Genomic DNA, 26378 nt, shown 5'->3' with positions numbered 1-26378 from the left:
CTGGTCCATGGGGTCACGAAGAGTTGGACACGACTAAACAACAGAACAACAAAATTTGTTTAGATACATGCAGAATTATGAATCATTCATATTTTCCCCCTCATTGTATACCACTTTGAGATATTTTCTGGCATATAGTGCCATATATAGACATTCTAAAGGGGGAAAGGGGGAACTTACAAAAAATTGTATTCTACCAGCCTCTGTTAGATCATAGTCCCTTCTAGTCACGGGAAGGCAACCCGAACACCTAGTATTTAAAAAAATATTAAAAATATCACTTTGCTAGGGAAGAAAGTATTCATCTATGTTTATATCCTAGGTGCAGCTGGTTGTGCTTTAAAAAGAAAACAAACAGGGCCCTTCCCACATGGGTGGAGGCCACATGTAGGAAAAAGGTGATTGTCGATCAAAGGGATGTTAACTAGTAATCCTTTGTCACATTGTGTACAGACTTGGGCTAGGTAGAATACACCTTTCTTAAATAAAGCATTTTAAAGTAAATTGTGTCCTTTTGATGTGAGGTGTTCAAGTCTTAAAATAGCATAGGAGGAAACCATAACATTTTAGCTGCACTTTATGGAACTAGCATAGCAAGAAATAACTTTCAGATTTATTTTATTGAGGGTTTAACTTGTTTTAATCTTTTTAAAAGGAAAGCTACAACCTCTGAGCCTTTTCTCATGCGAAAATCTCAGGTGGTTGGTTGTCTTTCTCTAGTTCTGACATAGGGTGACTATAGCTTTTACACAACAGCCAAAATGTGAACACACTATGTAATTTACCGTATTTTTCGCACCATAGGACGCACTTTTTCCCTCCTAAAAAGCAAGGGAAAATGTGTGTGCGTCCTATGGAGCGAATGCAGGCTTTCGCTGAAGCCTGGAAAGTGAGAGGGGTCGGTGCGCACCGACCCCTCTCGCTCTCCAGGCTTCAGGAAGCTATCCGCTAGCCGTGGGAGACCCAGCTCTCCCACGGCTAGCGGAGCGCTGCATTAATCCCGAAGCTTGGGGCGTGCGGAGCTCAGCGCGCCCCAAGCTTCTGGGTGCCGGCAAGGTCTCCGCTAGCCGTCTAGACCTTGCCGGCACCCAGAAGCTTGGGGTGCGCTGAGCTCCGCAGCCCCAAGCTTCGGGATTAGCGCTCCGCTAGCCGTGTCTAGGCTGCGGATAGCAGCCTGCTTCCCGGAGCGTCGGGCGCCCTGAAAGCAGAGCGCACGGCGCTTCGGGAACACATCCGCAGCCTAGGCAACCCTGCGGGAGATCCCGCAGGGATGTCTAGGCTGCGGATAGCAGCCTGCTTCCCGGAGCGTCGGGCGCCCTGAAAGCAGAGCGCCCGGCGCTTCGGGAACACATCCGCAGCCTAGGCAACCCTGCGGGAGGTCCCGCAGGGATGTCTAGGCTGCGGATAGCAGCCTGCTTCCCGGAGCGTCGGGCGCCCTGAAAGCAGAGCGCACGGCGCTTCGGGAACACATCCGCAGGGTGGGGAGCCCTGCAGGAGTTCCCCGCAAGGCTCCCCACGCTGCGGATAGCAGCCTGCCGCCCGGCGGGCGGGGCGCCCTGAATCAGAGCGCCCCTCGCGCCGGGCAGACATCCGCAGCGTGGGAAGCCCTGCAGGAGTTCTCCGCAAGGCTCCCCAAGCTGCGGATAGCAGCCTGCCGCCCGGCGGGCGGGGCGCCCTGAAGCAGAGCGCCCCGCGCACCAGGCAGACATCAGCCAGCCCCACAAGCTCGGGGGACAGCAGGGAGGCGCAGCGCCACTATCCCGCTGTTCCTCGACCTGGTTCGGTTTCCCTGACCTGCTTTTGGGGGGGAAATAAAGGGAATTTTTTTTCCCTTTATTTCCCCCCCAAAAAACTAGGTGTGCCCTATGGTCCGGTGCGTCCAATCGTGCGAAAAATACGGTATATTGTGGTGTTAATGATCCTTGTTTTGTTTTTAACCCTTTTCCCTAATAGTTAAAGTGTATCACCCAGTGCTTGGGGCAGGTGGCACTGTGGGTTAAACCACTGAGCCTAGGGCTTGCCAATCAGAAGGTCGGCGGCTCCTGCCAACCTATCAGTTCGAAAGCACGAAGTACAAGTAGATAAATAGGTACCGCTCTGGCGGGAAGGTAAGCGGTGTTTCCGTGCACTGCTCTGGTTTGCCAGAAGTGGCTTAGTCATGCTGGCCACATGTCCCGGAAGCTGTACGCCGGCTCCCTTGGCCAATAAAGTGAGATGAGCGCTGCAACCCCAGTCGTCCGAGACTGGACCTAATGGTCAGGTGTCCCTTTACCTTTTATCACCCAGTGATGACACTTTTGTGAGCTTTCCACTATGACCTGAAGTTAACTTTCCTAGGTAGCCACAGCCAATGTAGATTCCATCCCTTTCCTAGAAAGCAGAATTAGCTATACATTTTACTGAGCCAAATGCTGCTTTAAGCAAGCTGTTCTTAGGGCAGTTTCTTTCTGCCTTCCTTGAAACGAGAAAGTGAAATCCTCATATACAGTCTCCATAAACTTGGAATAAATGTATATTCTGGTAGATTAGTCTAGCAACAGTAAATGAAACAGCAACCTTCTTTCTGTTTTTTATATCACTTTGCTGTCTTCCTTTATTACTTTCAACACCACAAACAATTTCTTCAGTGATTATTTGTTCAACCACTCTAGTCTTATTTGTTCTGTCTATTCCACATAAAACATCTGTCTGATCCCATCCCTCCTATTTTGTTTGCTGATGGAATGTCTGTGGCTTGTGAATGCAAATTCTACCTAGCAAGGATAATTGGCATTTAATAAATGTTAAACACCTTTCCTGTATCACCTATTCCATTTTCAAGACTGTAAGAGAAGGATGGGGGACTGGATCTACCTTGTCCAGAGCCAGAACTCCCCAAACCCTCACAGGCCACTTTGACAGATGGGGTGGATTGTCCACCTGCCTATCATCTAACATCACCATGACAGCAGATGCCCACATAGTTTGATTTCAAGCCATGTGGACAAAGGAAGCAAGGTTTTCAGCAGCCTTCAATCAGCTGATCAGCTGCAAACCTTTGACTGGACTGAGACTCACTGCCTGTGCCTAGGCACTCCTTGCAACTGTTTGGTGGGGCCAGGAGGCAAGTGGACATAGAGGGTGGACCAGCAGGCTCTATATTCAGGTGTGTACATACACCTGAATCGCCACCACTCCCTCTCCCTCTCCCTCTCATCTCTCCTCATTATTAAACTCCATCGCACTTCTATAAGAGTACCATTCACCAAGTCACATTACTGGGCAAGCGTATCCACTTTTGGTTTATTTCATTGTATTAAAATCCATAAATTAAAATATTTTTAATTCCAGAATACAAAGTCAAAAGTTAGATACGTTAAAATGCTGTCATAAACAGTGACATTCATAGGCTTAATAGGCCTTGGTCTTCAGGATGCTCAAACTAACACAATGCCATAACTACACTGTTAGTTCCTCCTTTGTACCAACCTTACTTTACTGCAGCCAGAACATGTCCTTTGGCAGGCCCATGTTAGATAGAGTACTAGGGCCAGGGCCTTTTCAGTACTGGCCCCAACTTGGTGGAACGCTCTGTCACAAGAGACTAGGTCCCTGCGGGACTTTACATATTTCCGCAGGGCCTGCAAGACAGAGCCTTTGGTTTGGACTCAGTCTGACTCTTATGTTTCCCTCCCCTTATGTTTTTGATTTATGAGCTACTATTAAAATGAGACTACATTTTAAATTGTATTTTAACCCGTATTTTAATTAATTGTTAGTTAGTTAGTTAGTTAGTTAGTTTGTTTGTTTGTTTCCCCCCTATTATGTTTTATTGTAATTTTATTGGTGTTAGCTGCCCTGAGCCTGGCTCTGGCCGGGGAGGGCGGGGTATAAATAAAATTTTATTATTATTATTATTAGAAGCAGTGCTTACATTGGAACTTCAGTAACTTTTGTGTCATTGATCTGACTAGTGATTTCGTTTATTTTACTTTTAGAGTACCATGCTGCTATTTTGCACTTAAAGAAGGAGCACAAAAATGAAGTTGAAAAACTGAAGGTAAATATTTCTTCTCGTTCAAAACTATTTTTAAAAAAGAGATCCCCCCCTTTAGAAATGTTGTATAACTTGCTAATTATTCTGATAGAGCCCTTCCTTACAGGCGCAGGAGCTCCAGTGTGTACACAGAGCTGCTCCCTGCAAGAGGTGCCAGTGAAGGATGCAGATCCATGGTCTCGTTCTTCTACCCGTGTGAATCTGCTCACTCCAGTGAAATGATTGTAGCAGTCTATATACACAAGAATTAGGAAGAATATGATTATGCATTCAATATATTCTCTTTGAATGGCTTTCAGTTGACTAGCAGTTCAGCTCATCTTAGCCTGGAAAAAGTTGAGTTTGAGGGGTTTTTTCTTCTTCAGAGACTACAAATTGGTGCAAAAGAATCTGTTAAACCGATATTGTTAGGCCCAAGAAATTGTTGAATTCAAACATCAGAGCAGCCCTGATGAATTAAAATGGATGAGTGATGGTGTGCACACTTACCCAGCTAATATCTGTAGTCAAACTTGTTTGTGTAGTGCTTCAAAAATTTGCGGACTTGTTTGATCAGAGAAGGCAATAGGACAAAAGAAGCTATTGTGCATAACATCTCATCTTCATCTTGTAATCTATGATCCCAAGCACATTTTCATGGGAGTAAGTTCTGTTAAAACAGTGGAACATACTTCCATGTGTTTATATCCAGTATATCAGGATACATGTTAGAACATAAATTATTTGCACATTTCCCCCATCGTGATTGTAGTTACCTGCTTCAACCATATTGTGCAGGAAGAGACAGTATCTGTGTACATTTGTTTCATGCCTGGTACATATCTTCACGTCCTGCAGTATACCACAGGGTCAGTGCTAGGTCTTCTACTTCTTTGAAGGAGTTGGCATTATGCTTCTCGATTTTTGACATGGCACAAAATTGGAAAGCCCACTCTTTCATTCCCTGGGACCAATAGGACAAGTCCACATATATACAATTCTTGTAGAAATGCATTTTCTGCATTCCCCACCAGAGGTCAGTTAAGTATTTCTCTCTCTCTCTCTCTCTCTCTCTCTCTCTCTCTCTCTCTCTCTCTCTCTCTCCCCTCCCTTATGCTGCTTCAAACTTGCTTTTATTTGAGTATGTATAGTACTTATATTAAAACAAAAGCAGTAGTGCATATTGTACATTCAGTATCCTTTAAAGAGCAGTTGCCTTGTCCTATTTCCAGGTCCATGGCCAAAAACTTTGTATTTAAGGTAACAAAGTGGGGGGATGGAATGAATGTGGAACGTCCAGAACCTAAATAAAGATGGTCTAAAGCTGCAGTCCTAACCCTAAATATCAGGGAGTAAGCCCCATTGAATTCGATACAATGGACTTTTGAGTTGACCTAGAATTGTGCTGTGTTGTGCTTACATTTATTTCATTGTATTAAATATTCATAAAAACAAATAAGATTTCTGAAAAGAGGAGCTGGCCTGGGTCAGTTATCTCCTTGTCTTTCTAATTTGCTGGCCAGTAAACCAGAAGGTTTACTGCTTTACACTTAACAGCTTTTAATGAAAGCAGAAAATTCAGGGAAGAGGCCTAGAATGTCCCCAAGGGAGCCAGGATTCCCTGTGGCCATAGGCTAGCTTGAATTTTTAATAGGCCTCTATTCTGATTGCTGTCATCCTATGGAGTTGAGCAGAAAGCAGTTCTAATTTGTTGCTGCTGCCTAAATTAGAAATGGTTCTGGTCTATCATCAGTGGAATCCAGGTTGGCCAGTGAGACAAAAGTTTAAAATCCAAAGCAAAATATTCGGTTACCAGTCCACAGAATGGCAGGTGAGCATCAATAGCACCTGCTAAAATCCTTTTTGCATAGACAAACCTACCCAGGTGCTTAAAATGCTGAGGTAATTTTATCTGTTTTAGTGATTTTTTTCTTGATTTTTGTGTGTTGTTTTTTTGTAAACTGCTTGGACGTGGTTGTTTTTTACAATCAAGGGGTATATAAATTTTATGAAATAAACGAAATAATGGCTGGGGTCGAGACTTGGTTCCTCCTGGCAGCAGTATCCCCTGAGTGGCGTTCTGCTTGTGGGATGCTCCCACTGGTAGAAGGTGGGAAGCAACTTTTGCCATTAGTCTCTTATCCTTACACTCTCTGAAAAACTGCTCTGGATAGGTGAGGTTCTAAGAACTGGAAGTTACTTTTTCCTTGAGGTTTGAATTGTGCTGGATAACATAAAAGTTTCAGGAAACATTAGAGGAAAAAGTAAATGTGTTCTCCTTTCTTGATTGAAAAAAAAATCAAGAGGTATAGATGCAAATTTTGGAGTGTGGTCTATAAAACCATAGATCAGCAGCAGAGCATCTAATTTGTATCCAGAAGATTCAAGGTTCAATTCCATTCTAGAACTAGGAATGTCCCCTATCAGAAACCTTGCAGAGCAGCGGCCAGTCAGTGTAGACGATACTGAGGTAGATGAACCAATGGTCTGGCTCAGTATAAGGCAGCTTCCTAGCTTCCATAGCTTACTTATATATGGCAGTGCTAGTTGAAGCTGTACAGTCCACCTCTGGGAGAGTTGCCATGACATTCTGTGATAACACTGAAGGGATGCTACAACTATTTTGCAATCTCCCTTTAGTACAGAGCTTTCTTTTCTTTTTTAAGTGGTTGAGGTTTTAGTATGTTGAGGTGGAGCTGTCGTTTTTTTAAAACCAAACCCAAATAATCTGCAACATATCTCTATTTTGAAGAATGGCCCACCTGAGCAAACATACTCATAGGAGAGGTTATCTCACATCATTATCGCTAGCTACTCCCAGATTGTTGGCCAGTTAAGTAGAGATGATGTTACTTTATGCTTGTCAGACACAAACTGCAGACCAAGTCATGTTTCTCTCGCAGAAAGATTCATGTAAAATGCCAAACATTGCAGCTTTCATCTTTTTAAAAAAGAAATTGTTCCTACATAGCTTCATACATTGATCTATTCCTGTATACCAGAGACAGGTTCTGTTTTCTGGTATTAGCAGATTTTTTTATTTAACAGACAGCTAGCACAAGTTAGGTGCTGAGCTAGATTGGGACCATGCTGTAAGGGAAAGAGGGTTTGCCACCAGTATTTCTCAGCCATTGGTCCCCGGCTGTTTTTGGACTACATTAGTACCTCTTTGCCATCGGAACCAGGGTGAGTGGGACACATTATTGCATTTTTTGTATTTTGCTATTTATATATAGGACATTGCCCTGATGTGATAATCTCATGGTGAAATCACTGCATTGGATCTTACTGTGTGTAAAAGAAATGAAAGAATTGATTTCAGGAGGTAATTACCATAGTCAGAACAACCACTGCTCATGGCTTCTAGGTGCCGTTGTCACGCAGAATGGGTTATGTACAGGCCAGCTATACACAAAGAACCCTTTGCGTAAACAGGAGTGTGGACACAGCCTAGGAATTGGCTTTAGTCCTTGTGATTTCTGTGGAATTTGCTGCCACACAGGTGTGCTTTAATCTTAATGTCAGGGGCACAAGATTTCATGGATATTACAGATTAATAGGTGCAAGAATATACAGAAATAAATGTTTTGTGCATGTGCTAGAGGAAATGTGACATGTTTAGTAGTTCATATTTCTTTGTATTCTCATCTACTGTTTCAAATATCAAAAAGTAATGATGGGATATAGTGAATTATTTCAAGCTTTTTAATTGGGATGCTGTATGGTATCCATTGTCCCTACATCTTTAGTTCTGTTGAAATACCCCAGCTGGTTTGCCTGTTTATATGCCAGGCTAGTTGTGTAATCATGTTTTTGGCAATGGAGATATATATGTGTTATGTATATAACAGCATATAGAACAGAGTTAGAAGCAATTATTGTAAACCCTAACCAAAACAGAATCTGAAACAGACTAAAGTGGCAGTTCTGTTGAAGAGTTTAGGGAGTGAATAGCGATGTCTACATGGGATAATTTGTGCAAATAGAGGGATTCTCCAGGAAGGCAATGATGGGACTACTTCGAAATGTTTTAAAGGTAGCTTATACATGAATGCAGAATTGTTAAATTAGCTTGGGGCACTTTTTGCAGTTTGCTTGCCTTTTTGCAAGTTTGCTTGCCTATTGCCATAAAATGTTTTTTTAAAAAAAATATGAATGGCACGTGCAGTTACAGTTCAAATCACTGAGCATTCATTTTCATAATTATGGATGCTGTAGTCTAGATTCCTGCATTGCAGGAGGTTGGACTAGATGACCCTCAGGGTCACTTCCAACTCTGCAATTTGATGATTCTAAGTTCCATTGAGTTCAGTGAGACTTACTCTCATGTAAGTGGGTATAGGATTGCAGCCTTGGAACTCTTTGGATGTAGAGCATTATAGTTCTCTTAAGTAAGCCAGTTGCTCTTTAAAATGACTTTTTCCCTATTTTATAGAAACAAATCCTTTTGACAATCACAATAAAAGCTCTGAAATGCCTCGAGTATTTCCTTTTTGTTTTTTTACTTGAAATTTCTTCCTAAGAGAGCTTCCATTGAGCCCAGCATGTACACTTTGAAGAAAACTTTTGGATGCTGAAACTTAACTACAGTCCAAAGCTGCAGCCGAGGTCGCCAAGTCAATTTTTTCCTAATGAGCTTTTTTACCTTTTTCAGTATTTCATGTTTTGCTGCTGCTGAAGGTCTTTCAGCTTGTGGTTTGTAATAAATTCCACTCTTACTTGAAAAGTACGAGCCCTCTGCACATGGTTTCATCCACATGTATGCATCATATGAGTCTTGTAATCAGCATACAAATGAAGTCTTGATTCTTTGAACCCTACAGCTGATGAAACTGTTTGCAAAATTACCCTAAAGCATGTACAGCATTTCTGTGAAACATAATGCTGGTTTCTACAATGAAGCCATTGCACCAAATCAAAACTTCATCTAGTTAGCTTGCTGCTGTTGTATCCCATGAATTTGCATAGCACAATTAGGAAGATTGTTATTGTTGCTGATTATTGTTGTTGGCAATAGTCACTCTTTTTTTCCTGAATATTTTTTAGCTTTGTGCGGAAGCATCGCCAGTTGCAGTTCCCACATGCCTTGGTCCTTTGCTCCTGCTTTTGATAATTTTATCTACACCTGTGTAATATATTTAATCTGGAGATAACAGCTTATGTAACTAATTGTGTGGGCTGCAGTCCACAAAAGCTTGTGCTGGTCTTTAAACTTCTACAAGACTATCGTTTTTGATGTAACAGAGTAGACTCATTCAGGTTTTCAGTACTGAGCGTGTGAAAAGGTGTCTAGAACACATGGACTGCCCCCCTACCTTCTGTATACTGATATGTGTGCTAGCAGCATGTGATTGCCACCAGTCTGAACGTGGTCTACGTGTGTACAAATGTACACACTCTGGGCTCCCTCCACAGGGAGGGAAACTTCATTGATATGTATGTAGGTCCTTGTTGGCCTGAAATGAATTACACCACAGTCAGGGAAGTTAGTTGGTGGGAGCATCAGCGCCTGGGTGCGGTCTGTATGTTCAGAATCTCCTTTTACACATTTGATAATACTTTAGTACCAAACATCTGAATACACTATTAACACAGCTACCTATGTGAATTAGTTTCGCTTGTTGCTGAAATACTATTTTTGACCTTTGGCAACTCGTGCAGCATGTGGGCAAACACACAGAAAGAGCTCCCTCTTGTGTTTCTTCCCATCCTCGTCCTGTGCCACTAGGAAGTTGCATCCGCTTAATAGAAATCTTATTCCAGGCCTGTTTGCTTTGGTGCAAATAGGAACTTCGTTTGCATAGTTGCTAGCCACATGGAGGAACTATCTCCATTCCAGTCTTAGTGGAAGAATAAAGAGATAACCCTTCCCTTTCCTTTGCACTGCCTTCACAGTGGCTCCCCATCTCCTGTAATTAGTTAAAGGAAATCAATACATATTGCTGCCTGCTGTTTGTTAAGTGTGCATCTAGTTTGGCCCTGAGCTTCTGGGAAGAAGTGTAGAAGATTATTGGTAATAGAATAAGAGGGATCAACAATTCTCCTAGGCTGATGCACAGAATCTTTAGTGAGAGTGGAACTGATTCGTGGCCCTTTCTTTCTTGCATCTGTTTATATCAATGAGAGAGCTTTTCTGCTTTGTTATTGTTGGAATATTGCTGGATGTTTTATTTCTGGAGGGTTCCTATTCTTAAAGCTGCACAAATGGCATGCCTTAGTCACATTGAACCTTATGAACTAAACTGCAGGTGACAGTGTATAACAACTAAATATGCTCTTTGCTGATGTTTGTTCAAGCTAACAAGGAAAATAATAATAACTTATTATTATTGAAACAAAAAACAAACGAACACAAATTAACTGTGCTTTGGAAATTCCCTAAAGGTATTTAGTATTGATTAAAGAAAAGCCCCTCTTAGCCCCCCCTTTTTTTCTTCCAATGGTAATTTCATTCTGGTAAGCTGGAGGGGAGGTTTTAGCATCTGCCTGCCCCTTTGAGTAATAGGTATCTGGTAAAAAGAATCTGGGAGGAGTTGCTTCTGTCCTAATGCCCAGGTGGGGGCTAAGAGCACAGGACAGTTTCACTATTTTCCAGAGACGTCCCTAATTTAAAGAATCTGTCCTGGTTTCAGATTTGATCCCGGAATGTTCCACTTTCCCTTAGGATGCCCTTTATTTTCATCGGAGAAATGTTGGAGGGTATGCACTCCTCAAGACAGGCGACCCCACAAGGGGCACTCCTATTTTATGTAAGTCATAGCGCCGCTCCACCCCCACCCAGCTGTTGGGGTAACTGAGGGTTTACTTGTGGCAGCTGGGTCGGAAGTCAGTGGTGGTACCCAATGCCTATGCCAAACTTCTGACATCTGTAATAAAGCTGTGGCCTTATTTGATCCCAATACCTTGTGTTATATCTCATTATTCTGGAACAGGGATGCAATTTTATGATGGGCCATCCCATTTTAGATGGCAAGCTGTTAAATCCTCTCTTGAGCATATATCAGTTGCTTATTGAAACTGGAAAAGATTCAGCAGGTCATTAATAATGCCTATTAACGTGACTACACATAGTTATAACACTTTTTAAAAACTTGATCCATAAATCCAGTTTTCCCCAACTTAATAGTTAGAGTCAGTGCTTTTCTTCTAGAAAAAAGTGCCAGTACTCACCATGAAGTAGTTATAGTAAGTGCCACACTTTTAACCAGTGGGGGGGGGGGAGTTGCCAGTACCCGTGAGTACCCCTCAGGAAAAAGGACTGGTTAGAGTAAGAAAGGAACTGTCTTGCCTGCATTGCTGTCCTCTAACAAAGACAGGAGGCTAGGAAAGTTGTTTCTGTGTGCCCACGCGCTCTCTTGTTTTTGTGTAGGGACTATCCACACAAGGAACCAGCTCCCTATGTTTAGCTGCCATTGGCTTAATTGGAATTAAGAATATGTCGCTGTACAGCACTTATAAACTCCATGAGAAACTCCACTGATTTTGTGTGTAATCACTGATAATTTTATATCTTATAGCTATTTAAAGTTACATGCACCCACAAGAACTGTAAGGAATCAAGAGCAAAGAAACTATTATAATAACCCATCTCATGTAATTGCTACAGCCTATAAGGCCACTCAGATATATAGGGAACCATAAAATGTTTGGTGCATTCTATTGCTGCAGAGTATTTTTGACGCTTGAAATAAAGTTTCAATACAAATCTCCTTATTATCAAAGTTGAAAGCTAAACTGCTTGCGTGACTACACGTCTGGTATATTTACTTGCCATGGAAGGCATATACTAAACATCTTGATACTATTAGGAACATAGAAGCATAATTGTTTTTATACAATGTATTGGCTCTTCTTCCAGTTCATGTTTGAATAAATGCAAGAACTGTGGTATGCTCCAAGATCTTCAGAAGATTTACATGATTCTCTCAGTTCTTTGATGCTCAGAGGAAATTGTTTCTTAAAACTTAAAACTAGAGTCTCAGGTTCTTGGGCAATCCCTCCCATCCCCTCACTGCAGGAGAGAAAGGAAGGTCTGATCCAGGCTGTGCTGAGTTTATTAGACTGCAGTAACTCCCTGCCTCCCTCCTGCTTCTTCACTGGCATTGGTATCAAGAGAGATACTACAGTCAAATAAATGTGGAACAGCCTGGTTTTGGCATTATCTCTCCATGGTTAGAGGCCAAGGTATTGCGGGCTTGCAAGACTTCAGTCAGCTGGGATTTTGCCATAGGTAGTAAGGTCTGAACAAACGTCCTGTCTTTGCAAAAAGCACAGAAATAATAGACAGGCAGTTTAAAAAGCACAAAAAACCCTCACAAGAACCAATAAGAGAAGACTGTAAAAGCAGCAAGGAGCCTCTTTGTTCCCCATCCATATGTATTGCAGCGTAAATACTATCCAGATATAGAAATGGCTGTAGTGATGTTTTGGAGACTGCCTAATTGCAATCATAATGATAAAGAAAATTCTTGGCTTGGGACCTTCTTTGAATATTACTTCTGTTATCTTCCTTTGCAACTCACACTGTTTGAAATGTGTAAATATTTCTATGGAATATTTCACAAGTCCTCTCGTCCAAAACAAGTATTATTAAAAAGGAAACAATGTGATAGAGGGGAAATAGCACAAATGATTAATGAGTGAGTTTTCTGGAATTGATAAAAGTAGGGTGTCTTGTCTTACCTGAGCTGTCTGTTAAGGCAAAGCCACCTTTTGATACAATCCATTGTTTAATTTTTTTAAAAAATTACTACTGCGATGCGTAGTGTCCAACCACAACATATAGTGTCTCTAAGGGGTATCTTGTATGGATATAAATGGTCTATTATACTAGAAATTGGATGTGTCTTTTATTATATTTCTGTTCCTGACCACTTGTTGACCTGAACTGGAATGAAACTGGACCAATTTCAGAGCTGAACCAGGAATGTATTGACTTCATTCCCTGATGCTCACTTTTGTTTTCTGCATATATGTTTTTGGCTGACAAAACATGGACTTAACGTACGCTGAATAATGGCATATTCTTCTCTAATGCCAGCTTTTTAAAATTATGGCTTAATCCACGAGTCTTCTTGCCAGTTCGCCTTTCTTTTCTGGTGTTTGCTTTTTTCAGATCACAAAAAAATAGTAATGTGGTTTCACATGCAAAAACCTGGATGGAAAGAATAGGAAGGTGGGATCATGGTTGCCTCAGAAGCATGGCAACTCTACAAGTCTGGCATCAGCCACACTAATAAAATCCAATCCAACGCTGTTTTATGACCTTGAATTTATGTGGCTGCTGAAGATCAAAGGGTTTCTGTCCCACTGGACTACAAGGTCTATAGTTCATGGTAAAAAAAAAAAAGAAAACCTCATCAAAAAGAACATTTTAGTTGTGAGGCTTTTCATTTTAATCAGCTACAGCAATAAAAGAGCTGCGAGGTGTCCAAAAACATTCTCCAAGATCAGAGACAATCACCCTCTAGTCCACACCGTGTTCTTATTAGATCCAACCACTCTCATTTGACCACACCATTGAACCTTCTGCTGCTACAACTTGTTTGGCGTATCTTTTTATCTTAGGTTTCCCCCCCCTCCCCACTTCTTAACACAAAACTTGTCAGATCACAGTAAGATTAATGATGCAAGATGCCTACTCATTAATATTAATGCGCTATGATTTTCTCAAGATAGAACTTCATTGTAATTGCCTCTCACAGACAACAGCTGAAATAAAGTGTGCATTCTAGGGTGTTCCTCTCCCTCTACCTTTTGCTAGAGAATCAAGTCTCATTCATTAGAATTAACAGCCGTACATTTGAAAATAGCCACTAATGTCACTGACTCGTGAAGACTTGTTGAAAAGCAGAAGGGTTATCTTGAACCTCAGCATAGCAGAAGACTTTGTGGCATTGCTGTACTTATTTCCCCCTACGGTTCTTCCTTGCCAGGCAGGAGTAACAACCTGCCACAGAAAGAGCTTTTTAAGCCCTCCATCTTGCTTACCAGGCACTGGGGTGGTCACTTGAGGGCCCTTGGACACTCTCAGAGCCCTTACACATCCTCCCCAGAGGACCAGTAAGGAAGGTGGTGCCTTGCTTACCAGCCTTTGGGAAGTTGGCACAAGGGTTCTGAGAGCATCCCAGGACCCCTGCACGACCTTCCCGGAGGCCAGTAAGCAAGGTAGAGGATGGCTTACCAGCAGGGCTCCATCCATTCACTACAGTTGTACCTTGGAAGTTGAACCGAGTCCGTTCTGGAAGTCCATTTGACTTCTGAAATGTTTGGAAACCCAAACTCGGCTTCTGATTGGCTGCAGGAAGCTCCTGAAGCCAATCAGAAGCCACGGAAGCCCAGTCAGATGTCCGGCTTCCAAAAATAGTTCGCAAAACGCAACAGTCATTTCTGGGTTTGTGGTGTTTGGGAGCCAAAATGTTTGAGAACTAACTTGTTCTATAACCGAGGTATGACTGTAATTTGAAGACTCCCGGTGGAGGATTTTCCCTTCCAACTGCAGCCTCCCAGGTGCTACTTCCCACACTGTACTAGAAGGCTCTCCAGCCCTTCTGGAGCAAAGGGGAAGAAGGAGTTGGAAGAAATCATTTTGCCCGTTTCCCACTGCAAATATTCTGTACTTGGAGTTTTGCTCTCAAGAAGTCCGGATCCAGATCCACTGCGCTGTATGTAATGTTTTAAATCAAGCAGTTCCATATATAACATATATGCTTCCGCAACTTTTTTTCCGAATAGTATTTTGGTAACCTTACGCTTTCTGTTAATCTTCCATTGCCACATCTCCTACATGTAATTGCATCTCTCATTCACTCACATGCACATTTGGATTCCATAGACACCTCTTAAACAACACAAATATTTTAGTGTCCTGGGGATTTTTGCATGTGTCATGTCTTGAATTATATTATTCTCAGTCCATGCATTGGGAATAAAACGAAATGCTTGTCCTTGAAGACAATATTAATGCAGCATATGAAACAGATTATGATGGCTGAGGTGTCTCGAGAAAGGAATTTTGATTTTTAAGCAAATTGGCATACAGTATTTTGTTCTTCCAAATATCCTTTCATTGTTAAGCCTCTGATTGTAGTTGCTGAAATTTAAAACAAATGTATTCTTTGTTCAAGGGTTTTTGTTTTTTTCAAGGCCACCAATTTTGGGGGTATGCACAAGTTGTATTGTTGTTGTTGTTATTTAATGTGAAGTGTGTGACAGCCCAAGTGTGTTATTGCTGTTTCTGGGTAAAGAAAGAAGCAGCTGTGAAAAGAATGAGAATATCATGCAAAAAGCTGAAGAGTCTATGAACCTCTTTGTCCCTCCCCTAAATTCGTTCCTTTGCCTGAAAAATATTTGTAGGTAAATATATAAAATTTATTATCAATTCATTACTTCATGTTTCTGGTATTGAGCAGTGAAACCATTTTCTTCATTAGTTTACCTACTTACTTACTTTATATACTGTTTAATGCTAAAACAAGCTTCCAAGCAGTTTACAAAGTACAAAAACCATTTGCACATACATGACTATATGCTTCTATAAATAAAACTTCAAAACTGACCCCTGCAAAGTCTAATTCCCTGTATAAAAGATACTAAGAAGACTCATGTTTGCATATTAGTTTTGGGAGAGTGTGTTTTATTTTCAGTAGTCATGGTATAAGAAAAACAAAATAGAGACTTCTCCCAGGATGTAGATGGGTAAACAGCTTACACAGGCAAGGGGAGGGTCTCTCTACCAATGGTAGACACTAACTTGTTTTTCAGGAAAATAGGCTTGCAGACCTTTCCCCTTCTCAAAATCTTTCCTCAAATGGCTATTGCTAGCACATGTATGTGGACCTCAAAGTGTTTACCAAAGAAGCGAGCAAAGGTTAGGGGCTGGGAACTGTACTAGAGCTGCAAATGTGCACAAGGATCTCCCAAGACAAGCCAGACTTCGTTGATCTTCTACATCCAGGTGCTCAGGGTCCTTCCCTGATAACTCCCTTTCAGGGCTGCTCATACTTTGCTTTGATGAAGTCCCCTGCAGATTATACTTTGTCACTCTCCAGCCTGATTTTAAGTCTCATTTCTGGTGTGTGGTTTAAATGAATAATAAACAATTTCTGTTAATTCCCAGAAACACAGACTGTGACAGAAAAATTCAATAACCAACTTGAATGTCATGATTTTGTGGGGCTTTTTTTTCTTTTTTAAAAATAAAATACATTATTTTATTACATTACATTAAAAATGTAAAAATAAAAAAGACAGGCCAGGCTTGAGACAGTGACAGCAATGATTGTTCTGTCCTTCCGTACAGCAGTTCTTATGATGATGGCAGCTTCTCCCCAACAGTGTTACCAGATTGCCTACTATTCAACAGCCCCACAGTGGAAGCAGGGGAGACAGCTTCTTCACACCACTGTTAATTATCTTGAAAACCCCCTTGTTAACTCCTAAAATGGAAATAGTCAGTGGCATGAATCACTGGTATAGAAGTAGTTCAAAAGGAAGAAAAGGCAGGGCCAATAGTGTACAATAACTAATATATGTACTGAGATGTAGGCGTATCCTCCATGAATTTGTCTATCAAAGTGTGCTTATGTAGTGGTATGTCTCTAAATCCCAGTTGATGGGAATTGTAGGTATGTGTTGTTGTGCTCAGGTCTTGCTTTTGGGCTTCCCATAGGCATCTGGTTGACCACTGTGAGAACAGGATACTGGACTAGATAGGCCACTGGTATGTTCCAGCCAGGGCTCTTCTTAGGTTCTTATGTAGCTTAGCATATGCATTTTCCTTCTTACATGTAACTTGTCTTGCTTTTCACTGATGTGAGTCAGATAGGGCTGGCCAATATATCGATATATCATCTAAATCTGGTTTGAAGTCCATATCGTGATATATCGGTTTCATAATTTTTGACCAGGCCGTTTATCGCAAATCATGATGTGTGTGTTTTGTTATGCAAAAATCACAATGTAGGAAAAACTGTGAAGCCAGCCAATGATTCTCAATTCCTGCAGCCCCTGTTAACTCTGCTGGCTCAACTCTCCCCTGCCTCCTGCAGGAGACAGCGAATCACAAGAGCAGGGGCCGGCAAAAATCACAATGCGGGAAAAACCGTGAAGCCAGCCAGTGCCTCTACATGCCTCCATCCTTATTTCAGACATCGTGATATATCGCAATGTTTCGCTGGTAATATATCATGTTGAAAAACAGATACTGCCCAGCCGTAGTGTCAGACCTAATTTCCCTCTTAGGTAATAAGACAGTGTCACTATAAGTGATTGCAGGCATTACACACAATAACTAAGGCAATTAAGGCTGCAGTGCTATGCATACTAAGTAGGTCCCTGTGAGTTCAGTGGGATTTATTTCTGAGAAAGCAAGCACAGGCTTGCACTGTACGTTTCATGGCAATTGCAGTTATGCTTCTTAAACGGTGACTTTTCATTATTTGTTCACAGTCCGAGTTTGAACTCAGGGTCTTTCATATTCGAGGAGAGCACGCGTCATCCATAGCAAAGCTCGAGGAAGTCATTGCAAATTTGGAAAATGAACTGGAAAATACATTATACAGGAGAAGCGAGGAAGCAAAGGATGCCTGTGTATCGACTGAAGATGATCACCCACCAAAGACATACAGAACTGTATGTATACAAACCGACAGAGAAACTTTTATAAAGCCAAGTGAAGATGAAAGCCGGACAGTCAAAAATAACCAAACAATACCTAAAAAGCTGACTATACCTTGTTTGAATAATAGTGTTTCACTCACATCGGACAATAATGGCCATGCCTCAGGGAGTGCTGTATCTCAGATGTTTCCACCACCACCACCACCGCCACCACCTCTTCCTGGTTCAATCCCTCCACCCCCAACATTATCACCAGGCATGGGATCTCCCCATCCTCCTCCTCCTCCACCTCCACTTCCTGCAGCTTTTGCAGGTCAGTTACCACCGCCTCCTCCCCCTCCCCCACCAGGATTTTCTCCATCAGGAGCAGGTCCTCCTCCTCCTCCACCTCCACCACCACCTCCTGGATCCAGTTTCCTTTTCAGCAGCACATTGTCATCAAGCCAAGGTCCTCGAAAGCCTGCCATCGAACCTGCCTGCCCTATGAAGCCACTTTATTGGACCAGAATACAAATACAAGACAGCAGGTAAAGTTATGCTTCCCTCTTATTTAATAGTGGAAACCTATGTGCAGTATTTCAAGATCAACTAAAGCAAAAAGAGATTACATTGCAGAAATATAAAAAAATACTCAACTCAGGTTTTGAAATGTAGATTTTTTTAAAAAGGATGGTTTACTGCTAGGGAGTAGCCTTTTTCAAAAGTTCCATTATCTGTCTAACATTCTTGTTCAGAACTGTGCCCTGTGGCACACACAAATAGAGTAATATGACTTGACATGCAGTATTTTTAGTACTGCTAGAGGCATGAGTTACAAAGAACCTGGTCCTGGAGATACTCTGCCATCAGATTAGCTCATATGATAATCCTTAAGGGCCTAAGACACAGCGGAAGGCCATTGGCTTTCCAGTAGCCTATATCACTGCAGCTCAGATGCTTGACTGCTCTTCCTGCCATGCCAATTAAATGCAGCTTAGTGGTACATACAAAGAACTAGTGGAGTCAACTTTAGCCTGCTTCTGTATGAACCACATTGTAGGCCTAATACCTGTGCAGTGGCAGCAGATAGCCCCAAACACCGACTATGGGGAGCCCTGGGTTCCTGAGCACCCACAAATTTTAAATGAAGGGGCTGCCCCACCCAGATTCCATTTGGCCATGTGTGCATGCCATGGGGCATGTTTGTGTCACGTCGGCACTCTCCTGCGATGTGATGGTGTGGACATGTGGCACACAGCATGCACCAGCAATGTGTGCGAGTGACGTCAGCATGCCATGGGCATGCCAGTATGATGCATGCACATTACAGGCATGCCAGTGTCACATGCACTGGCTGTCATGGGAGCAAGGCAGCACACGTGTCCCCAACAGTGGATGTGTGATCAGTCCTAGTCAACCCCCCGCCCACCAACCTTTGGTTCTAGCTCCTGCACTTTGTTTAGAAAGAGAAATGTTATGTTTCTCTAGGCTAGAACAACACACCTCACACTTACCTAGTAAGGGATCTGGTCTTAATGGCATCATCAAAAGTCAGGGCTTTACAATCCTGTGCATGCTTCTCAGCAATAATCCCCACTGATTTGCACAGGATTGCAGTCCCAGGGAGGAATTCAGTGTCACACACTTATTGTTCAATCAGCACAAGCATTTCTGCTTGCCCGAACAGTCCCCCCTGTCCCTCCCAAGCTCTGTTCAGGGGGCTCACCTGTCGCTCCAGAGTAGATTTGAGTGAGGCACAGTGGGAAGAAGGAGGGGAAAGCCCCACCGAGCTAGCAGGAACCTAAGTGACATAACTTTTACTAATTAGCTAAGCGCAATCTAAGCGCAAGTCGGTAAGTGACATAATTTTACTTGCCTGGAAATACATCTCTCCACCAAGTACTGATTACTGTATAGTAAAATTCCTAGAATTTATACGAAGGAATGCCTTATATGTAAGTTGATGTAGGGTTAGCATTCTAAAGTGCAGTGATGACCGTTGTATTGCCCCTAAGTTTGTGATGAAATGTCCTCCCACTCACCCTAGACAGACAGCTCTCCTGCCCTTGCCTGCCCACTTTCTCTATTATTATTTTTTCTTCTTCTTATTCTTTGCTTAGCTTGATGAAGACAAAAGAGTGGACTATGAATTAATAGAGATCAAATAACAAACAACAATAACACCATATCCTTATTTGGAACTTCTTTTTTTCTGTACGCATGAGCTCTCTGCTCCCCTTCCCTCCTCCCTGTGTATGTCTGGCTTTAGTGTTTCTGTCCTGGCTACCGCTATTTTTTCATAGGATCTTAGAGTTGGAAGGGGACCAAGGGTCATCTAGTCCAACCCCCTGCAATGCTGGAATCTCAGCTAAGGCATCCAGTACAAATGGCCATCCGACCTCTGCTTAAAAACCTCCAAGGAAGGAAGGAAGGGTATCCACACTGAGAAAGCGTGGGTTGATCACTGCTGACAAACCTAGATAGGAAGCCAGGATCAGATTAAGATGTCTGAACCAGGTTTATGTGCCCAAATGTTGAGGGAGAGACATTAAAAATGTCTTTCCCCCATTGCGAAATTTCTGTTTTCTATCTGTTGTGGAAGTTGGTTAAGAGTATGTCTTCGTCAGTAACTCAGTTGATATAGCCCAAGCACCATTCTATAACTAAATGTGGTACTATATTAAAAGTAGCATTTATAACATTTTCTTCATCTGCGTTTTTAGTTATAAGGTTTACTCGAATCTGTGTGCATTGTAGAAGATGTGACCAGATCTGATACTTTCATTTCTGAATATTGCTTATTCTGTGAGCCTTGATTTTTTATTTTTAATGGGAATTTAGCGGGGGGGGGGGAGGTGAGACTTGATATGAAATGACAAGTAGGAATAAAATGTCATGTGAGTGACACCTGCTGGAGGGAAAATACCAGCTGCTACTAATAAAACCAAGAGATAATTTTCTTATTAAGAATCGGTAGTTGCCAAAGAAAAGCAATCTAATCTCTTTTGTTACTAAAGATTCTCAAAGCAGAGAATGAAACATTAAAATGAGATTGTTTTTTAAATTATAGATCTCACCATTCAGTGGTAATACTAACTGTAGTATTAATATGAAGAAGCGAATATGGAAGATACTGTCAATATTTGGCTAGGTTGTGCTTGCATTCTGCCTAGAATCCCCTCCCCATTATTTTGTATATGTTCAGAATACTTGTCAGATCACCTGCAATCTTGAGTCCATGCAAATAATTTAAAATAATAAGTAATACACAATCTGTGTGTTGAAAAGCTACACAATCTATGCCGCGGTGAGGAAAACACATTGAATATGCTAACCTTCCCCAGTTTGATGGCTTCTAGATGTCGTTGGACTCCAACTCCCATCAGCCCCAGACACCATAGCAATTAGTCAGGGATGGTGGGAGTTGCAGTCCAGCAACATCTGGAAGGTTCCAGGTAGGGGAAGACAGGATTACAAAACAGTGTATTGAGCAGTATAAAGATTTGGGTATGGAACTTCTTTCTAAATAGTAGGCCAGTCCAAAGGCAGATGTACTAAATATTGATGGAGTTTTAAATATGTGGTAAAGTAAGTAAGTAACTTTGAAAGAGACATTGTGGTAACTTTATTTTGCCTTTTTCCAATTTTAGTCAAAACACGGCACCAACTCTGTGGGATTCTTTGGAAGAGCCTGACATATGTGATGCCAGTGAATTTGAATACTTATTCTCCAAAGAAACAGCTCAGGAAAAGAAAAAGCCATTAGCAGAGTCTTATGAAAAGAAAACAAAAGCCAAAAAGGTATCACTGCATTGCAACCTTAACTTAATCTTTTTAGATAATAATAATCTAGGTTTTTATTGAGTATCTTTCTTATATGCATTTTAGGTTTCAGTAATACAACAAGAACAATGAAATACAAAAGGATCTTCAAATGACAGATCTTATATGTGGTGGCCCCAATCTGTCATTGTTTAGGCTGAGATTTTTCTTTTCAATGATTGCCCACACCTGGGATTGAATTGTCTTCCAACTTGCTTTGAAGGTTTGACAATAGGTTTTGACACAAGCATGGCTGTGTCTAAAATTCATGCTGGAATTCTGTCACATTCTTATTAATGTCTTGAGAACTCCATTAAAACGGAGCATAACCATTAGCACCACACACAAGCCTAGACCCCAATTCATGTTCAGCTGGGGCCAGGAGCAATCTGTGTGCTGGTGGGGAGCCATCCTCCCTACAATAATGTCACTGCAGCTTAATTTGATGGGGCTGGTGCAGGAGAGGGCAGCAGCGAGGATGAGATTGTGTGGGCACACTGGCCTGCTCCACCAGTGTCATTGTGCAGCCCTGACCTATCCACCATCTTTCCCTACCCGAATCCTATCCAGGTAAGCTACAGCAACAATGGTGTCAGGAGGGTGACCTTGCGGCTCCACAAAGGCCGCTGCTGGCTGGGGCGATACCGAAAGAGCACGGTAACAGGGCAGAGCAGACACCTTTTCTTCTCCATGCTAATAGACTTCATTTCTCATTGATACCCAACTTGAGTGTCTGAATGCATGGAGATCTGTTTCGTTGATTCTTGTTGTTGTTTAGTCGTTTAGTCGTGTCCGACTCTTCGTGACCCCGTGGACCAGAGCACGCCAGGCACTCCTGTCTTCCACTGCCTCCCGCAGTTTGGTCAGACTCATGTTTGTAGCTTCAAGAACAGTGTCCAACCATCTCGTCCTCTGTCGTCCCCTTCTCCTTGTGCCCTCAATCTTTCCCAACATCAGGGCCTTTTCCAGGGAGTCTTCTCTTCTCATGAGGTGGCCAAAGAATTGGAGCCTCAGTTTTACGATCTGTCCTTCCAGTGAGAACTCAGGGCTGATTTCCTTAAGAATGGAGAGGTTTGATCTTCTTGCAGTCCATGGGACTCTCAAGAGTCTCCTCCAGCACCATAATTCAAAAGCATCAATTCTTCGGCGATCAGCCTTCTTTATGGTCCAGTTCGTTGATTCTACCCACACCCAAAGAGCCTAGTTCACATCAGAGTATATATGCAAATATTAAGCCACTTTGGGAAAATTCTCTTCTTGAAAGCATTAAATAAATATGTCTGTACACTTTGAAGTTCAGTTAATGATCAGGCATCATAGAATGGGGTCCTAGAATCTGGAATGTGGGTGGTACTGTGGTCTAAACCACTGAGCTTCTCAGATTTGCCGATTGGAAGGTCACCAGTTCGAATCTGCATGATGGTGGTGAGCTCCCATTGCTCTGTCCCAGCTCCTGCAATCTAGCAGTTCGAAAGCACGCCAGTGCAAGTAGATAAATAGGTACCGCTGTGGCGGGAAGGTAAACGGCGTTTCTGTGTGCTCTGGCACTCATCACGGTGTTCTGTTGCACCAGAAGCGGTTTAGTCATGCTACCCACATGACCTGGACAGCTGTCTGTGGACAAACACCTGCTCCCTCGGCCTGAAAGAAAGATGAGCGCCGCACCCCATAGTCGCCTTTGACTGGTCTTAATCGTCCAGGGGTCCTTTACCCCCCCACCCTTTTACCCTTTCTCTACACAACTATCGTGTTGCCAAGGTGCACTGATACTGTACTGATATTTGCCACCACATACTCACATAAAATGTGAATAATAGGCATACAACCACAAACACTTATATAACACGTTGTGGAGCTGTAGCCAATCAGGGCTCCCAGATGCATGCTTTAGTAAACATGCCTGTCGTTCACGCTTTGTGGCAAGAGGCATAGGGGTTAAAGCCATTGTATTTGTAGCAAACTTGATGGCTGTCCCATGTGTGGAATGAAAAATGTATAGAGAGTAGGATTTTTACATTTGAATATTCACAGTATTATTTATTTTTTCTATATCTACTGGATATTAATGATTCTTGTGGATGCTAACATTCAATTTGATGCCGTTATATTTTCTTCCTACAAAGTCAAGGGGTAAATGTCACATAATTTGTGTCATCTGCATGATCTAAATAAGACTCCATTAATCACCTTTGGCTCTTTAGTGCTATGATTATCATATCAAAGTCAGAAAAAGAAACCCACTGAAGATAATGGCTTTTCTGTTGTCCATTATCTCTAACTCATTTCAAGTAATTTTTAGCACATGTTCTCATTTACTATGAGTGTCAATATTTTTGAATGAGAGTGGTTTTAAAAAGAGGATATATCTGTCATCAGGGTTTTTTATGTTTTTGCCTATTTTGTAATTGTGAGATGATAATAGTAACAATTACAGCATTCCACGATTCTTGAAAAGATGACTTCATAATTCGGTGTTACACCATCCTGGGTCAGAATGTTATAAGAATGCTGCCAATCCTAAATATATTTACACAACATTAAGACCATTAAGACTAATGTAATCTGTTTATTAGTGGAATTCACAATAAGGATTACCAACAAATAATAATATAGTATTATAAGTATTATTTATTTTGTAAAGGTCCCATTCCTAAATATATTGCTCACTGACTTATTTGGAACAAATAATGGGCCATTTCATGCAATGTGCATGCTTGTGATTCCATCCTTTCAATCCTGATTCAGAATATACTCACTGTGAACTCATACAAGTGAGTAGCTTGTCAAAGGGCCTGTATCCTTTTGTGCCCCTGGTAATTGCACCCCTGTTGTTGTGCCATAAGTGGTTATTCTTCTCTCTACTGACTACATGTTAGAGTTCCAAAATCACAATATCACTCGCAGGACCTGTTCACTGCAAGCATATTCTGAGCCCAGGTTAACAAGCTTGATAATCATTTAAAAAAACAATATATGTGTGAGAATTGTCCTTTACTTTCAGAGAAGAACTGAAGTGAAGGCCCAAGACAGGTGTTGATCATGATGTGAGCTGCGCACAGGTGGTCTGAAGCGAGCAAGCGAGCTACCACCATTCCTGTGGAGCCTCTTTTTATTGAGACAAACATGCAAGCTAGGCAAATACATTTTTGGGCTGTGACCTTTACACATCTTCCGTCCTGAAATCGTGGGGTGGTACAAAGTTATTTTGGCACCTGTTCCACAGCATCATTTTCCCCTTGCTCAATGTATGACGTAGGAGACAAAAGTCTCGTGGAAAAACTTAAAGACAGGACACCGCTGACTCTGAGACCGCAAAAGGTCAGACATGGGTGGAACGATGTACAGACAGCTGTGGCTTGTCTGGGGGGGGGTTTCCCTGCACCCCAAGGTCACGCGTGCAGGCAGACATGGCTGCCTGCTGGTGGGGAAGTGTGCTCCCTCCGGACCCCACTCCGCGATATCCCTACAAAGAACTCTTTCTCTGGATAGTTTTTGAGTGTCTGACATGCTGACCCAGTGAAATTCTGCTACAGACTGGTCTGACATAGTGAGTGTAAGCTTTTGCTGCAGGTGGTGGATTTCGGAGGGAGCACCATTTTCCTAATTCCTGCTCCTGTGAGCATCGGCTTGCAGCATGGTTCGGAAGGAGGGATGTTATTTTTGAATTTTTACTTTTAGTACTAACATGACCAAGGCTTGCATTGGCTGTGACAATCCCCGTGTTTATACAAAGGAAAGATGAAGCATGGGATCGCAGCATTTACATTCTTGTCGCAGGCTCTGGAGATACTGCATCTATTTCCTTGGTATATTTAGTAACCAGAGAAGAGGCAGACAGTTTGCTGCCATGTCTGTTGCTTAGGCGTATCCTGCCAGCTGGCGTATCGTTATCATCAACTGGCAACAGCTAGGAAGTTGGTTGCTTACATACTACTGTCATCTGTGCGCAAAGTGCGTACTTCTGGGAGCTCGAAGCATCTTTCACTAGCTGGGGCCAGATGGAACAATCTGGTCTTTCCAAACCTTAATTTAGTGCATACCCACTGAATCTGTGATCCACCAAGATAAAAGCTGCTTCTCAGCAGTCAGTGCATTAGGGCTTGCAAGGTGCTTGACAAATCACTTTTTCTGCAGTTCCAAGCAAGCAGTGCACATGCCTGTTGGGCTGCATTCAGCTTGGTGGTTACAGAGGAGAGAAGGAGGGAGATCACAGAGGTATAAAAAATGATGCATGGTGTAGAGAAAGACGACAGAGATATTTTTTTTCTATAATAGCAGTAGGTGGCATCATTCAGTGAAATGGAATGTTGGAAGATTTGGGGCATATGAAAGGACGTACCACACATATTGTGCTTTTAATTCTCCTGGGAGCCACCCAGAGTGGCTGGGGAAACCCAGCCAGATGTGCAGGGTATAAATAAATTATTATTATTATTATTATTATTATTATTATTATTATTATTATTATTGAATTCTCTACCACTTAGACTGCAGTCAAGACTGCACTGTTTTCCCAATGTTTACTTACCTGATAGTGTCTACGTTTTATGTGATCTCTCACATGATGTAAAAGCCACTTTTGGAAATCAGGTAGAGAGGCCTACTACTAATTTCTACGTCAGTCGTTTGTGGGGGGGGGGTGGATCTGTTTTGCAATCCCGTTAACACAGAATACCACGAGAGCGGTTTTGCATTGCAATTTCAAGTAACAAAAATTTGGGGTGGTAACCTGTTGTAAAGTTATTTCCTGCTGTTTAAATTTTAGCCTGACACGTGGTGGAGTGTCTTATTAAAAAAGCTGTTCCAACACATACAAAAATACTGAGCTGTAAAAGGAACATTAAAATCAGGACAAGAAGCGCCAGCATTATAACCAGTAAAACTAATGCAATAAACCCCATTACTGAATGCAGCATTTGTGATAGCTGGCAACTTAGATGTC

At 42.1% G+C, this 26378-nt stretch overlaps 1 protein-coding gene across 1 annotated transcript in view; it reads left to right on the top strand.

The window, feature by feature from the left end:
• The window catches only part of FMN1 (formin 1), a 110279-nt gene that overhangs the window by 20718 nt on the left and 63183 nt on the right, over window positions 1-26378 (top strand). The window contains exons 3-5 of the mRNA XM_053381935.1: window positions 3978-4039; window positions 17465-18162; window positions 21265-21415. Of these exons, the coding sequence (XP_053237910.1) occupies window positions 3978-4039; window positions 17465-18162; window positions 21265-21415 (911 nt within the window). The remainder of the gene's footprint in view (window positions 1-3977; window positions 4040-17464; window positions 18163-21264; window positions 21416-26378) is intronic.

Source organism: Podarcis raffonei, chromosome 1 (genome assembly GCF_027172205.1).
Source record: "Podarcis raffonei isolate rPodRaf1 chromosome 1, rPodRaf1.pri, whole genome shotgun sequence".
Taxonomy (NCBI): domain Eukaryota; kingdom Metazoa; phylum Chordata; class Lepidosauria; order Squamata; family Lacertidae; genus Podarcis; species Podarcis raffonei.
This window is presented reverse-complemented; position numbering and strand designations above follow the sequence as displayed.